Source organism: Miscanthus floridulus, chromosome 8 (genome assembly GCF_019320115.1).
Source record: "Miscanthus floridulus cultivar M001 chromosome 8, ASM1932011v1, whole genome shotgun sequence".
NCBI classification, from domain to species: domain Eukaryota; kingdom Viridiplantae; phylum Streptophyta; class Magnoliopsida; order Poales; family Poaceae; genus Miscanthus; species Miscanthus floridulus.
In genome coordinates, this window is record NC_089587.1 from 22,163,476 (window position 1) to 22,180,503 (window position 17,028).

The following is a 17,028-nucleotide window of genomic DNA, read 5'->3' on the forward strand; positions in this document are numbered from 1 at the left end:
CAGCAACAATGCCTGTTCGCTGGTTGGTTTCTGGGCTGGTTTGGACTGGTTGGTGCTGGTTTGTTGTGAGAGAAAAACATTGTTGGCTGGCTGGTTTGGGCTGGCTGAAACCAAAAGCGAACAGGGTGAATCTCAGAGGAGCAAGGGGTATAGCAGTAGCATTGAAAGCTGTCACATTCACCATAAATGTGCATAAAGATCTTAATATATGAAAATATGCATCTCCATGTGTTATCTACAAGTGTGCATAAAGGCAATGTGGGAACTAGCTAGTAGCAGCTAGCAGCAAAGGAAACCTACCAACACTTCTGTCCTTCTCTTATCAAGCATCAGCGCAAGAGATACCTCTTGTTTGTAATCTGAAAGATGAGATAAACATGGACATTTAAGAAACAAGAAGCAGTAGTACCAAGTACAGTCATTTTAAGGCTAGCCCAGTAGCTAATAATTTCCATTTTCGTCATACAAATTCTGATTCCAGTGCCAAGAAATTATTGAGCAGTCACTACCTCCAGCTCCTAGCATGATCCATAATGTTATTTAGATTTCTTCCTCCTGGGTAGGACTATGTGTGCATCAGGGTGTTAATGTGTCCTATGATTATTTGAACACAATCTAGTGTTGATGTGAAGTGCTTAATATACAATACACCCATTGCAAAAAAAAATAGAGGTTCTTCTATTCACCTAGTTTACAATGACACCACAACTATAAAGCCAGGAGACCAATTATTTCATATTTAAAATAGAGATACTTTGCATATAAGCAAGCTTCTTTCAGTTTTACAGAGCAGAACACATAATATCTAACAAGTATTAGAAGGGTACATGCAATCTAAGTTTAAACACTGTTTGTTCTTAAGATCTATAATGCCATAAGAACATGAGACTCTATTTAAACTTGCAGAAACGACTGGAGCAGTTAACCTTTCTTAAGATCTCTAATGTCCAATTTGAGGGCTTCAGGTTTCTTAACTCATCACTGCACTTCACTCCTAAAGCCTGGACTTCTATAAGTGCTTGTTTGAACCCCTGTCCAGAAACAAAAAAAAAAACCCGAAAAGACAACACATGACCAATAAGTACAGAAAAGTGCAAACAAAGTATGTAGAATGGTACAGGCCATCTTCCTTAGGTATTGTGAACTTGTACAGTTGGACATATAGAAACAAGTGAACTTCTGTACATGTACCACCAAGGAACCACATCTTCTCATGTAACATTTTTTCTCGAACAAATAGGAGAGCTGCGTATCATTATATTAAGAAGAATGGAAAAAAGTGGTCTTACAGCACCACACACAAACCCACACCCACACACAACACATTTAAACCTAGTACAGAACCTCACACTAGCAGATTAAGAATACTGACCCTTGACCAAAAGAAAATCCAAGAGTTCACTCATTGGTAGGCACTGGCGCCAGGAGATGTGAAACTCCTCGAGCACCGGCCAAACTCCAAAGGTGCAGAACATCTCTGAGAGAGACAAAAACATCCTCAAGGTTAGGATTGATTCCATCGAAGACACATCGATTACAATGATTCCATAGCGACCAAGCCCCAAGGATAACGATGGTGTTAAACCCTTTTCTTGCCTGACCATCAATTTTATTGCTTGTACTCGCCCACCAGCCGTCAAAAGAGATATCTGCAGGACGGGGGGACAGATCCTGCAGACCGACCTTCTGCAGAACCCTGTACCATACTAGGCGGGAAAAAACACGAGGTTAGCTGGTGGTCAATTGTTTCCTCGTCTTGATCACACAGCGGACAGTATTCAGGATGAGGCAACCCTCTTCTTGCGAGGCGGTCTGCTGTCCAGCCTTTGTGAGACACTTGGGCTTCGGTCCTATTTGGTGTGATATCATTATTGGGTGTCAAAAGCCATGTCGTAGTAACAGGTATATTTTATAGATAAGAATAGAATACATTCTCATCACCAAATCGAGGACCACACAGGTTTAGTTGGGCATGTTTTGGGCAAATTTGTGCTTCGTTTTCAAAGCCATTGCAAATCTACAATTCCAACACAGGTATTGAAAAAACTGCGAAAGACACCACAAATCTGCAATGCCAAAAGGGGACATGGTCCAGTTTGTAAACCACCAAACTTTCGTAACTTGTATGCACCGGTAGCTGCTGTTTGGAACAAGGGAAAATTTTCCTATTCCTACGTTTTTCCTGTAAAATTGAATTGATTCATGTGAAATTCCTGCGCAATCCCTGTAAAATTCCTGCGTTCCAAACAAGCCCACGGATTGTTCCCTGTTCGTCTCTTCCATGAGATGCAGACTCTGCAGATAGTTCTTTCCTAGTGGTAAATGAGCTTGTCAATTTCACCACGAGCCTGCTTGTATTCTCCTGCTTCACACTACAAGCTCCTCAACCAGAGCACGGACGCACGTTATGTGCCAAAAGCCTCCGAAGTTCAACTTCCTATAACTCGAGCTCATCCTGGGACTTACTGGAATGGGTTAGATCCATCCCTGACTTTTTGAATGGAGTGAACCCGTTTCTTATTTGGTTGTATGGGTTGGGTTCATCCCAGTTTCTTATTTGGTTTAAAAGTGGAATAATATAAGATACCTTACAACTAGGGCTCACCTGTCATTCTTCTCCGCACTGACAAAACCGCTCGTCGGAGTTCCACCCACCCCAGAACTCCATCCGTCGGAGCTCCACCGCACCGCACCTCAGCGCACCGGAGCTCCTACGCGCACCGAACCTTTTGCATGTGAACAACACAGAGGGGCCATTGCGGATGAAGACAGCCCGCACGGCTTCATGGTCGTCCATGGACGGCAAGCCGCGCATCCCCTAGCGGCAGTGCCTCCTGGCGCTCGACGAGGGGCCGACGGTGGTGCCTTCTAGCACTCAACGAGCAGCCGACGGCGACGAGATCCAGAAGCCCCAGGTGGCGGTGCCTCTCTGGTCACACGAGAAAGAAAAAACAAAAGGAAGATCGAGCGATGAGGAAAAGTGGGTCGACCCCGTCCACTTGATTCTAAGGAATCGGCTTGAGCATCCAATAGGTATGTATATTCCTTATCAGGGTTGTTTAAAACCCACTCGGTTCCGCTTGAGCATTCAGGACTCTGTGGTTCATCCACATGCTGACATCTGGTGCTGTTTATTTTTCAGAAAAGCTCGCCTGCTTTCTGGAAACTAACCCGCAGCCCATCGTCCATGAACAGTGTCCATGTCTAGAAATGTTTTACATAAATGACCCCCTGATATAAATTTTATTTTGACGGAAGAAGAGAAAATTCGAGAGTTCCTTTATTTTTGCAGACAACCCCTCCACCCAGACCGAAGCCCAGACACATAGGGCGTGTTTGGTACACTTCTCAGCCTACCCTGGCTCGCATCAGCCAGCCAGGTCCCCTTTGGCCTGGCCCTGTGCATGCAAGGGGTGGGTGTTTGGTTGGCTGGCTCTCTGCAGCCTGGACACATGCAGCCGGTGTTTGGTTTCCTGAACTTGCATCTAAATCAAATTGTGAGGGTGCAGGAACCATGTTTGGTTGCCCGCATAGAAGCTGGTGGAGTTACCACTTTGTTTGAGTGATAAGGTTACCACCAGCAAGTCCAAACATTGGTACAACAATTTGTTTGCAATGAATATTACATCATTTTGGAAAGCAAAATTAAAATTACTAAAGCCTGGACTAATATTATTAGACCCTCCACTAAAATTACAACATCCTTCCAGTTGTGACCTCCCTTCTTTACAATACATATTGCAGGCTCCACTACGAACATGCCATCTGTTGTATGCTTCGGCCCAGCTGGAGTAGACCCCAGGCTCCTTCCCAACATGAACAACATACCAAGCCATAAGATCAATCAAAAAAACATCACAGGCAATGGACACGTGCTCAGATTAATTAAAATAACATCACAGGCAATGGGCATGTGCTCAGATCAATCAAAAAACATCACAGGCAATGAATATGTGCTCAGATCAATCCAAAAACATCACAGGCAATAGACAAGTGCTCAGTTCAGTCATAAAGCATCACAGGCAATGGACATGTGCTCAGATATAAGAAAACAAACATCACAGGCAATAAGGCAAGTGCTCAGAATGAAATTGTACAAATCACAGGCACAGGCTGGTGCCCATATCAAGTTCAGAACCATAAGGTTCACATAATTGGCAATGGACTCATGGTCAGATTGCCACCACTAGGTTGATCTAGGTTGTAGGTGCAGGGTTATCTAAGACACTAACTATATGTTAGTGTTAGTAAGTAAGCTATGCAGGATCAGATCAACTGCACAAAAGAGAAGGTCAACCCACTACACATCCACCAGCTATAGTTAGGTATGCACAAAAGAGGCACTGCATAAAAGGATCAACCCCAAGCTATGAAGCCTTCACATGTAGTAGTGCTTGGCCAAGTAGGTCCTTAGCCACAGCTCACGGTGGGAGTCAGACATCTTGACAAAAGCTGAACCCAAGGCCTTGTTGTCCAGCAGATGGCCATAAGCACACATCAGTGCTTCTTCAGTGAAGCCTGGCACAAACATAACAGCACCATACAGCTCAGGGTGGGAATCCTCAACCTTGGTCGACCTAATAGCATCAACAACATCCTTCACTGCCTCTGTCATGCCAGTGAACAGAACAACATCATCTTTTGCCAGCATGGATCTCTTCCTCTTGTTACCAACTCCTCCCTCACTCTTGGTATCCTCAGGAGTCACAATCTTGCCACTGTTCAGGATCTCAGTCTTCAGTGAGCTCTCAGCACAGTCAGATGGTGTGCCAAGTGGCTCATTGGAGCCCATAGCCCACTTGCATGTTGCCTGACCATTGGCAAAGATGACCATCATCTGCTTGTAGTGTTGTATGGGCTTGTTGAGCAGTGGAGCATCATTGGGGTGGTCCTGCATAATGAACTGTCCCTTGTTAGCCATAATGACAAAATGTTTCAAAGAGTCATCTAACAAATCAAGTTGTAGTATCACAGGTTCTTGCTCACCTTGGTATGACCATTGTAGTGTTCCTCCTCAAGAACAATCATGCAGTTGTCCTCATCCCACTGAGCTCCACTAAGGTCCCTCAGCTTGGACAGTTTCACCCACCTCTGCCTCCACTTCCTCAGGTGGTTGTACACCTGGGTACCACTAACTTCATGACCACAGAACTCTTGCAGGGCCTTTGCCACCTTGTTCAGGTGCACTTCTTTGAAGCCCTTATCAGTCCTCACTCCAGTGGTAATGAGCTGGCACATCTGCTTTAGCACAAAGGCAGACATGGGCTCAGTCCACCTCAGAGAGGTCCTCTGCTGAGCAGGTTCCTGTGATGCTGGTATGAAACCAGTCACATCATCCCCAGCAACCACATTGTCACCAGCCAAAAGACCACCATCCAGTCCAGGGAACACAAGCTCATCAGCAGGCATCATCTCCTCAGTCATAGCCTAATTCATCATTGCACATGCCCAGAGCCTCAGCATAGGTGTATTATGTTAAGAAAAAAATATCATTGTACATGACCAAAGCCTCAGATCAAGTGTAGTATCACAGAAAAAAACGTCATTGCACATGCCCAGAGCCTCAGCACAGGTGTATTATGTCAAGAAAAAAATATCATTGCACATGCCCAAAGCCATAGATCAAGTGTAGTATCACAGAAAAAAAACGTCATTGCACATGCCCAGAGCCTCAGCACAGGTGTATTATGTCAAGAAAAAAATATCATTGCACATGCCCAAAGTCTCAGATCAAGTGTAGTATCACAGAAAAAAACATCATTGCACATGCCCAAAGTCTCAGATCAAGTGTAGTATCACAGAAAAAAAACATCATTGCTATTGCCCAAAGTCTCAGATCAAGTGTAGTATCACAGAAAAAAAACATCATTGCTATTGCCCAAAGTCTCAGATCAAGTGTAGAATCACAAAAAAAAACAGCATTTGTCCATGAATAAAATGAATTACAGGCAACTTAATGATACATAATAGAACTCTAGATTCTAGAAAGACCCCTATTAGCCCACATGTGATTAGCCCATTCATCCCTCTGAAGTGCCCAGGCGGCATTGTCATCCATATGAGCAGGATGGGGCTGACTGTTTGTGTCATTTGGTACCCAAGAGAACTCTTCTGGAATAACCTCATCAACCCCAAAACTAAGGATCCAGTTATGCATTATACAACATGCAAGCACAAGCTTGATTTGTGTCCTCAAGCGATGGAATGGTTTGTTGATGTCAATGATGCGAAAACGGTTCTTCAGAGTCCCAAATGCCCTTTCTACAGTTACTCTCAAACTATAGTGCCTCAAATTATATAACTCTTTTGGGTTGGTTGGGTAGTTCCTATTCCCATATTCTTTAAGATGGTACCTACAACCTCGATAAGGAGGAAGAAATCCAGGCCGACAAGCATATCCAGCATCTACTAAGAAGAATTTGCCTAAAACAAATGTGGAGTTCAATTAGATTCATCATTTTGCAGTTACATTTGCTTCTTATTATCACAGTTGATTTAATTACCTGGTGGAACCCTCAACCCATCCTCTCTCTATAATGCATCAGCAAGAATTGTGGCATTATGAGCTGATCCCTCCCAACCAGCCAGTACATAGGTAAATTTCAAGTCAAAGTTAACTGTTGCTAGCACATTTTGTGTGGGGGCATTCTTTCTACCCCTAAATGCAGCTTGCATCTTGGCTGGAACTTTGGCAAATACATGAGTCCCATCAATGGCCCCAATGCAGTCCTACATGGCATCCAAAATTGCATAGTAAATTGACATGAGCTAATGCAACAATATCCTAGCAGCTATATGACAGGTTTTTTTTTACCTTAAAGTAAGGATACCATCTATGGCTGTTGCTAATCTTTACTGGTGTCTCATTGCTTGGAGGTCTAATCATCTCTTGTCTAAGCTCACCAATAGCATACAACACATCTTTAAAATGGCGGTGGACTGTCTCTATAGACCTTCTCCAGTTTTGCTTTACAACTCTAAATCGTTGGTTATGACCAACAATATGGAGAAACATTGCAACTTGCTCTTCAACACAAGAATTTATGTTGTCAGCAAGTAGCTTCTTCTCCCTAAGCAAGTTGCACAAACTAAAAAAGGATGCCCTTCTCATTCTAAGCATGTTCACACACTCTATATCATTGTAGTTGTAAATTAAGTTCAAGTTCCTTTGGCGCTCCTCATCCCTAATGCTCATTGGACCATAACTGATCTGAGGCCGCTGACTCTGATGCATTCTAAGTCTAGCAAACAGCAGGGCATACATAGCAGTGATAAGAGCAGCAGCACGAGCAAAAAGAATGCGTCTCTTCTCTTCCAAGTCCATCTAGAAAAAATGAATGAAATTTAAGGACAAATGCTCAGAATGACAATGTCATCATCATGGACTTGGACAAAAGCTCAGAAAAAGGATTCATCGAATACTAGAACATGCTAAAAATAAGACTTTCATCATCACAGACTAGGGCAATAGCTCAGAAAAAATGCATCATCATAGACTAAGGCAATAGCTCAGGACAAAAGGAATCATCACAGACTTGGACAATAGCTCAGACAAAATGGCAACTTCATATACTTGCTCATAATCTCACAAAGTAGGACATGCATCCGAATCCAAGAACGCATGACTCACTATCGCACGGTACAGATTAGGGGGGAGGCGAGAGGAGGAGTAGATATACAAAATATCCACGTCAACAAGCAGCAGCACCAGCAAAAGCCCAACCCAGCAGGTGAGGGAGCTCAGATCTGCAAGCACACAAGCAAAGAAAAGTGGATTAGCATACACAAAATAGGATTTTTACTTGAAAAAAACAAGAAAAAAAATTGAGACCTAAGAACAAGGATCCATACCGCAATAACAGCCAAGAAATCAGATCTGGTGTGCCTGCAGCGAGATCAACAAACAATGGTGACCTAGGGTTTCAAATCGCACAGAAAAAATGGAGAAAGAGAAGGGGAAAAACTCACTTGCTTCGAGAGGACGCAAATCCACGGCACCTGCAACAAATCGAGAGAGAGGGTAGGCATTAGGAGACCACGAATCCATCAAGAACACCGGGGGAGGAGGAAGAGGAGGTGGAGCTTACCGGCGGCGCAGACGGGGAGCGACAAGAAGAAGAAGAGAGGGAAGCGGCGGGAGGGAAGATATATAGGCGGTGAATGGCGGGAACGGGGGAGGTAACCCTAGGATCTTCGCACCATCTCCCCGCGCACGGAATCGCCAGGCGCGCGAGCTCGCGGGAGCACGGAGCGAGCCAGGCTGAAGAAAAACAACCGATTTGGGCGTTCCTCGTGAGCCAGGCCAGGAGGGGGGTTTTGCATGAGCGGAGCCTGGCTCGGGAGCTTGACCAGCAAACCAAACATGAGCAGGCTGCATCCCGGGAGCCTGGTTTGCCCTTATGCGGACAACCAAACACGCCCATAACCCCCTCCTCATTCTCCTCTCTCCTTTCTCTTTGTCTTCTCCCTGCTCGCCGCCATCGCTGCAGCCTGGGCAGCCGCACGAGCTCCACGGCATTCTAAAGACACGGCAGCCAGGCGGGATCGGGGGAAGTTGCGCAACATTGGTTTTGGTGGTCAGCGGACTCCCCGCGTCGGCATGTGTGTGTAATTCGGTGAGTTGAGCTCCTCCGCCTCCGGATCTAATGTAGTGGCCCCATGGGCTAGGACAGTCCAGGCACATGAAGACCAACAACTTCGTCGCTTTCACCGGATCTACTAGCTCCCTGGCCATCATGTTGGAGCGTTCCTGCTTCCACTGGATCTGCGAGCTCCCCATCATGTGGGTTGTGGGAGCAGAGATCGAAGAGGAGGCGGCGTCCAGCTAGGGTGGCTCGCGGATCTCAGTCATCTAGCAGCAACCTTGAGCACTCCGACGCTCGCTGGAGTGGACTCTGTAGGCAACAGCGAGCTGCAGCTGGTTCATCCCACTCATCAGGTACTGTGAATTGGTTTGGTTTGGGGATTCGTCAATTCACAAACAGACTCCCTGATTTTTTATCTGTTTCTTAGTTGATTAGGTAACAGTGGGAATGTAGTGGCGAAAGGGGTTTAGAGAAGTGGGAAGATTTCACGATAATTTCTAAAATAAAGTTAGCAGAAGAAGAGTGGTACAATGTTGAAATGTTACTCCTTGAGAGTTGAATCCACAATGATGCCATATAGTCATTTCTCTCTTCTTTGCCGTACTAAGCTTTGCCCATGTTTGGTTATGACTCAGTGATGCAGTTATGCAATTCTGCAATCACTTATCACGTTTCCTATACCCATTGTTATGTTGTGCGCTGACTGACACTGACGATACACTTGGTCCTGGAGGATTTGTATTTTGATCTGATTTACTTGCAAAGAAGTGTATGCAACCAACTTGGATTTTTGTTTAAAAAATTATTGAGTCCTTTGCTGGTTCCGCCCATGTCATGTAACTTGTGAAATGGTTGGTTTTGCACTGCAGTGCATTGTGCTTCTGCAGCACACCAAGAAGGGATGTTTCTTTCATGATATACTTCATTATCTTGCACCACTTCTAATCTACGTTCTTCTTCTTGCACCACCACTGTAACCAAGCAATCCTGCCCTCATTTGTGGTTATGGACGAACAGGGGTGAATCTAGGAAAAATCATCGCCGGGGTCGGTCTAGACTTGAGCCATAACTACAGTTGACAATAATTTAACACCGTGCATAAAAAGAATAATATACTGCAAATAGTAAGCATTCATACATTCATACATGTAACGATAACATAATGCAACAAAAGAAACTATTTACAATAGTGGTTACCTCTTATAATTTCACCCTGCGAGTATGATCGTCCATATTCTGAAAAAGAACAATGATATCATTTGGAATTGCATCAAGAAATACTAGCTCTCATTTGTGGTTACTAGTGAATAGGCACGTGCGGCACGCACGTGCTTATAGTGATGATTAGAGAATTTATATATAAATCAGTAAGAAATAAAATTAATTAATATTATGAGAGATGGTAGATTCTAATAAATATATTCCACGTAGTATGATAAGGAAATTAAGAACTTTTTTTAATATACACGCACATGAGTTCTATATATATGGATTGTAACAGAAAATGACATATGAACCAACCATAATCATTAAGCATTTATTTCAGCCATATATCTTCTATAAAAAACTCAGAAAAAAACAAAGTGGAGTAGTAAGGTATATAGTCCACCAAAATACAGGACATACACATATAGCTTAATACAATATTAGCCGATGCCCGTGCGTTGCTACGAGTAATAAAATGGGTGATAAAACTAATTAATCCAATTTGCTCCCAAAAGAAGGGTTTTCTGGCACCAATAATGAAGTTAAAGCGACACATGATCTATTAATTTGCATCACAGGTATAAGTGGAAATGAAACATTAGTCAAACTATATAGCAGTTCGCACCTTGCAGTCCAAGGCATGGATATATCAACAAAACACAGCCTTGTCGAAATCCGCCAAAATGAACATCAATCAAACTCTATGATAGTTCATGGCACCGCTCTGTGGCAGCAACAATAGCCCTAATCAGCGTTGCACAAAACACACCCTTCTCGAGCTCCTGAACCTCAGCTATGGTAGTCCTTCCTGGAGAAATGACCTGATCTTTCAGTTGCCTGGATGTTTTCCTCAGGAAACCTAAACAACACATACATAATAGACAAAAATGTCATGAGAAAGTGCAGATAGCAGTGGAGTAAACTGAATATGTACGTATGATGCATATAAAGAAACTCAATTTTCTGAAGCAAGATACAAACGTTTATCAGGAGATGGTGACTTAAAAGAATCACACAACATATGCAAAGAGTGTATCACAGCATATCTTAATGAAATGGATGCTCACTGTTTGAGATAAAAGATCAAGGGCAAGTGCCTGGTAGTGTCTTTTGTGAGCTCAAAGTTGCTCAAGAGGAGAAAAATGGTAAGAACTGGATGAGAAATATCTTGCCATGTCATTGAAATTAAGTACCTGGAAGGCTACAATAGAGCTAAAAGGCTTTGTCAACAAATCCAAACAAGGGTGCATGAGGTCAGGTAGCACATCTGCAGGAAATTCACGTAAATCCCCACCAGCAAGCTAGTACAAGAAGCATTTTGCAGTAGTAATGGCCTGAAGGTCACTGGAAACACATAGTCAAGTGCAATTTGTAGCAAGGGCAGGGTGCATAGAGCAACTCCAAGAGACTCTATGTCCTTCCTAATTGTTAGGAATAGAGATTTTGATTAAAAAAATACCCTCCAACAGCTTCTTTATTTGGTTATCCAAATTTAGCCATCTTCTATTCTGGATTTCTCGCTGGCTAAAGATAGAAAACGAGAATGGCTCTCTAGAGTGCACACAAGATATAGAATAACCGTTGGAGAGTAGAAAGATATAGAAAGCGGTTGTTATGCAAATGGCTCTCCAATTGATGATTTAGAGATGAAATTTAGAAAGACTCTTGGAGATGCTCTTAGAACTCTACCATATAGTGAGTGCATGGTTCACTCTGTTGTTACTGAATTTGAGTGCAGAGAAGTGAATAAGAGGATCTGAACACATGACCACAAAACGGTTGTCAAAAAAACAAAAGATTCATAATCAAACTTCTCAACAAATATTTTTATGGAGATATCAATGTAATGGATCCTTAGAAGAAAGCTCAGTTCAGATACTGTAACCAAACAATTAACTATTTAGGAAGCTTGCTTGTCTACCATGGTAAGATATGTCATAAAGCTAAAACTTCAGGTCTGAGCATCCTGTAGATCATATTTTTCATTAACCCAAATATGAAAGGACCTGTAAGGAGAAATTGAGTATTTTATAGAGAAATAATTTAGAAAAGATTCCTGTAAGGAGAAATTGAGTATTTTATAGAGAAATAACTTATTAGGTAGCTAGCTATTGATCCTAGGCTAAAGACACAGTCATACGTATACATTTCAGCTTATCTTTTATTCGCATGGGACATTTGTACTCAAAGTAAAGGTATCATTGGTTCATAGCCATGCTACACCACGCCAAAAATGCCACATCGAGCGGGTGATAAAAAAGTATTTTAGACAAAAAGCCTTACGCATAGACATCTCTGAAATATGGAATGAGGTTAGTCTCATTAGGATTAAAAAAAACACTAAAGAAATTGACAAATTTTGTTACAGCACACATCAATAACTACCATTTGGGTCTCTTGTTTAGATAGCTTTGCAAAATTAGCTCAAATAGATGCTTGATCTTATCAGCACACATAATGGGTCAAATGATGTTGCAAAATACAATATTGAAGTCTATGTGATTCATCTGACTGATTAATACTCTATTGCATGTGCTAATGCATTTCTTACCTGAAGGAAGCGTGAAATGTGCCGAAAGCGTGGTGGCCTCTGTTTGTAGCTTTTTACCTTCTTCTCCAACTCACTGGTGTACTTGATCGTCCTCTCCTTGGACCTCGCTGCTGACTGCATTCAGTAAAGATCCTATTAAGAAAAAAAAAACATTTCAACGGCTCAGAAATTTATCAATTATCACTTCACCAAAGGGGGAAAGAAAATGGCTTGACACATGCAGTGACAATACTACTAATCACTGTTAATTGTAAAGAAGCAACGAACAAATGTGCCTAAAGTATTTAATTTATTGGGAAAACATATGCCCTCCTCAAAAATATCGTTTATCATCTAACACTGACCAAACCAATTTACCCAGATAGCTACTTGAACGGTGCTACCATTTAATTCAGAGCATACATAATCTTGTATAGTTTTTCTATCTGATACAAAGATAATGTGCAACTTCTAAAGATAAAAACCTCATGCCTCAAAGCCTTGCTGGCAACAATGGTGACTGCAACAATAGAGGTTGTAATTGACTTCAAAATCCACAATCAAAGTTACATGTTCACACCTGTTCCATAGACCGCTGATAAGAATGTCGTTAACACCTGTTCTGCTCCTTGGGTCGCCTGATAAGAATGTCGATTTAAGGCAGCTGAAGGATTGGAGGTGTGAAAAAGAATTCTGTTAGCCCAGTTTGTGTCATCTGGTGGCTTGACAGAACAAAGCAATATATACTATAAGATAGGAAGCCTTAATTGAACATATTGGAAATACCTCTCCCTCTTTAGTTAGCATGGTTGAATGCCAACCTCCAGAGTAATGTCAACCTACAATTATAAGCTGCAGAAGTAAATGGAACAAGTGAGCAATTAGGAAACCATTAGTCCATTATGATGATAAATCACCAATTTAACAGCAAGCAATGGCGCCCTGATGTTCATAGGCAACATCGGTAATCAGTTAAACATTCTTTGCAGTAGGATTATTGTATCATGAGTAAGCCCAACTACTCTAACTCATTCACTGTTCTCCAACCTCCGGTAAGCACAGATAAATTGAGGATAAGTACCTCGTGTCAGCATTGTACCTCGTGCCTTCCAGTTCTATCTTTCTCCACCTGCAAAAATTGAAGGCAATAATCATGAGTAAATAACCATCACACGTGTACCTCGCAGCTACTCACAAACCAAGACCTGTGCAAATTCTGCGAACACTTGACAGAAATCAATTTTTCAACCATGGGTGGCAGGGAGAACAAGATTGAAGACTTCTGAAAACTAATTAACAATGAGCAGACATAACCAGACTTCTGAAAACTATATGCAGCAAGCTAATTTTTGTCACCTCTTATCTTAGTGGTTGATGCGTTATCTCACTTTATGCCCTTGAGAAGTTCTCTCTTCAATTCTGCAAAAGAAGCACAATGCATCAGTTTCACTCTTCATAGTTTCTAGGTAATTTTCCAACTGAGCACATGTATATTTCACCAAAAATGCTATTTCAGAGAGGCCATGTGTATTTGAATGGAAGTTGGAAAGGAAAACTCAAAGTCAACAATCAGCAGCGCCACAATTCTGCATCACCAAAATAGTCGGTCTAAAGCCTCAGAATTTTGAATTGAAACACAATAAAAGTATGAAAGAAATAATGGGTCGAAATCAACAGACAGATACATTTTAACTCCGCTTACAAACATTGTATTCTGAGCCGTCGCCAAACAAATAAGCATCAATTTTAGTATTTTATTAGTAATAGTGCCAAAACAAGAGCATGATAGCCAAGTTCTCCAACAGCTTGTTCAGGGCATGCTGCGGGAAAAATCTTCAAGATAAGTTATAGGACTAAAGATGCAAGTAAATAGGACTCAAGATGAAGTTTATCCAATGATGAGTAGTAGAACAAAAAACGATATGAACAGAAACTAAGTGAAACACAGATTAATAGTTTCACGCATTGTGAACAAGCTGATTAAGCAGACGTATTAGCACTATCTGATTGAGTGATCATATATTCATTTCGTTGTTTTTGTTGGATTTTGACACATGCAGAGAAGTTCTGAGAAGGCACATGCTTATAGTTGTCAGCAAGTCATGAGGCAGCCGAAAAAGAATGACATGTGTATACACGAAAGAAGCAGCACTATTGAGCATCTAAAGATAAGGAACTCACCTGTGGGCTCGATTGGGCTGGAGATGGCGCCTTAACCTATTTCAAATCACAGCCACAGGGGAGTTCGACAATAGGTCAGAAACCAGCGGCGAGCGTATTGGCAAGGGTGAGGTGGGGGCCACCAAGTGCGACTGTGCACTTCACCTCCGGCCGCAGTGTGGCTTCGTGGGTGAATCACATGAACACCAGTTCCAGCATTCTAGATGTGCATAAAGTAGATAACGCATGCCAACATCAGAAAGCACAAGGTAGAAAACACATGCCATCTTAAACTTCAGTTGCTTGCCATCTTAAATAAAATAACAAGAAATCAATACGAACATGAGTCTGGGTTCTGGCCCGACAACTATTGTATAGGGAATTTTTAGACTTACTAATTCTGACTTAACGTGAATACTGTTCTAGTGCAGCACTTGTTTGAACTCATAAATCAAATCAGAAGCAGCCAAGGTCGATAGAAACTCACATTTCAGGTAGGGCGGACCGCACAGCGCAGGCACGCAGCCCACAGGCGCACCGCGCGCTGGCCGCCAGGCGCAGCCGGCCAGGTGCTGAGCCGCGGCTGCTGCTGCCTGCTGCCGACCGGGACCGGCCGTCTCTGCTCTCCCGCGGGCCGCGGCTGCTGGCTGCCTGCCGACCGGCCACGCGCTGGGACCTGAGAGGGGGAGCGGGCAACTAGGAGAGGGAGCGGCCGAGCGGGGAGCTGCGGCGGCGAGCAGGGGGCGGGGCAGGGTTGTGGACTGCGGAGCGGGATGCGGTGAGCGAATTTTTTTTTAATTTTAACCTTTTTTTAATATAATTTTAAATTTCGTTTTTTTTTTACTAGCACTTTTGGCCGCGCCTATTGCCCTGGCGCGGCTAAATACCTGTGCCGCGCCATGCATGGTGGCGCGGCACCATGCATGGTGGCGCGGCACAGGGCTGACGTGGCGCGGGCCGACCGGGGGGGGCCGCTGACGTGGCGGGTCCTGCCGTGCCACCGACCATGGCGCGGCAGTGCCGCGCCCTGATCTGTGGCGCGGCAGGAGCAGATATATACCCCGCGCACGAGCCCGGCCGCCCGCACGCACGCCCGACGCCCGAATGCCGCCGCCAGCCGCCGCCAGCGCCCTGCCTGCGGCCGCACGCGCCCACGCCTGCCCGCTCACGCCGCGCACGCTCCCGCCCGGACTCAGCTCGCCCCGGCCGCGCCCGCACAGCCCGTCCTCGCCCACTCGCCCACGCCGCGCCCAGCCACTCCTGCCGCGCAGCGCCCTAGCCGGCCGCGTCACGAACGCCGGCGCGTCAAGACCGCCCGATCTTAAGGTACCTCCCTCTCAATTTCATATTTTTTTATTATTATGTAGTATAGTTAGTATTTTTTATATCTACTATTAGTGTCTTTAACCAAATTTATATAATAACGTACTAATATTTATGAAACATAATATGTACTATTACATTAAGCATGGAGTATATTTTCGTAATAAACTTATTAGGAAATAAAAAAATTGATACAGTTTATTTAGTTTTGATCAAACTTAAACATAAGCAAGATGTGTATTTATTTTGAGACGGAGAGATTACTTGTAATTTTAGAACCAAAGTTTTATATGGATTGATTATGTATTTATTATCTAGTATAGTTAGGATTTTGGGTTTAGAGATTTAGGCTAGTTAGGTTAGTGAATTTGTTTGTGAACTTACTAATGTTAACTTGAATTTTGTTAATTTGAATACTCTAACGCTTTGTTTATCAATTTATAATAGGATGGCCCTTCCTACGCAGCACCCGTTGTACCCTATTCTGGAGGTGGAGTACGACGACTAGCACCGAGCACACATCTTGAGTGAGAACGACGCAGAAGTGTCATTGCGTCCTTTGAGGCCCCGCACTCACACCAGGGCGCATCAGTGGGACGAGCGTTATACGCCATACATACGGCATGTCGGCTTCCTCGAGCTTGTCCATGTTATCAACCACGGTCTTCCGCCCATTGATCCAGCACTACTTACTGCAGCTGTGGACAGGTGCGAGTGTATTCTTTGTACGTAAACTTTCTTGTAACAAATTGGAGGCAACTAATAGTCGTTCTATTCTTATAACAGGTGGAGGCCTGAGACCCACACGTTCTACCTACCGTGTGGCTAGATGACCTTGACGTTGCAGGACGTCAAGGCTATTTTAGGCCTTTGGTTGGGAGGACTTCCAGTGACAGGGATAGTTGACAACGATCACTGGAGGGAGCTGGTGGCTCAATTTACTAGTTTTTCTTCACCAGACGACGATGCTTCCAAAAAAAAATAAGTAAGTAATTCAAGCCTATTTAATACTTGCATTGCTTTACAGCTGGCATTGGGTCTTATTTTCTTTGATCAATTACAGAAAAAGTTTCGGTGTTTCATCGTCCTGAATCACAGAGCGCTTTGAGTACTTGGGCCCACAAGCTGAGGAGGCACAGATCGACATGTTCGCTTGAGTGTGGCTCTGGCACTTTCTTAGTGCTTTCCTCTTCCCAGACGCCTCGGGCAACACCATCAGCTGGA

General features: G+C 43.5%; 1 protein-coding gene across 4 annotated transcripts; it reads right to left on the minus strand.

Moving 5' to 3' along the window:
* Nucleotides 1-235: 235 nt before the first annotated feature.
* LOC136471323 (uncharacterized) lies at nt 236-15,230 on the minus strand. Of its 4 annotated transcripts, XM_066469054.1 has the most exons (14): nt 14,969-15,230; nt 14,503-14,701; nt 13,821-13,907; nt 13,678-13,740; nt 13,403-13,450; nt 13,108-13,173; nt 12,902-12,985; nt 10,985-12,474; nt 10,417-10,650; nt 9,783-9,821; nt 8,088-9,654; nt 7,969-7,998; nt 7,852-7,885; nt 7,559-7,746 (listed from the first exon to the last, which is right to left on the minus strand). In XM_066469054.1, the coding sequence occupies exons 11-14, from the start codon at nt 8,780-8,782 to the stop codon at nt 7,741-7,743; spliced, it is 765 nt and encodes a 254-aa protein (XP_066325151.1). In that variant the 5' UTR covers nt 8,783-9,654; nt 9,783-9,821; nt 10,417-10,650; nt 10,985-12,474; nt 12,902-12,985; nt 13,108-13,173; nt 13,403-13,450; nt 13,678-13,740; nt 13,821-13,907; nt 14,503-14,701; nt 14,969-15,230; the 3' UTR covers nt 7,559-7,740. The 4 variants fall into 4 exon arrangements, 1 of the variants encoding a protein (XP_066325151.1); XR_010761992.1 differs by lacking the exons at nt 8,088-9,654; nt 13,821-13,907; XR_010761993.1 differs by lacking the exons at nt 7,559-7,746; nt 7,852-7,885; nt 7,969-7,998; nt 8,088-9,654; nt 13,821-13,907 and adding exons at nt 236-359; nt 927-1,031.
* Between the last annotated feature and the right edge of the window lie 1,798 nt (nt 15,231-17,028).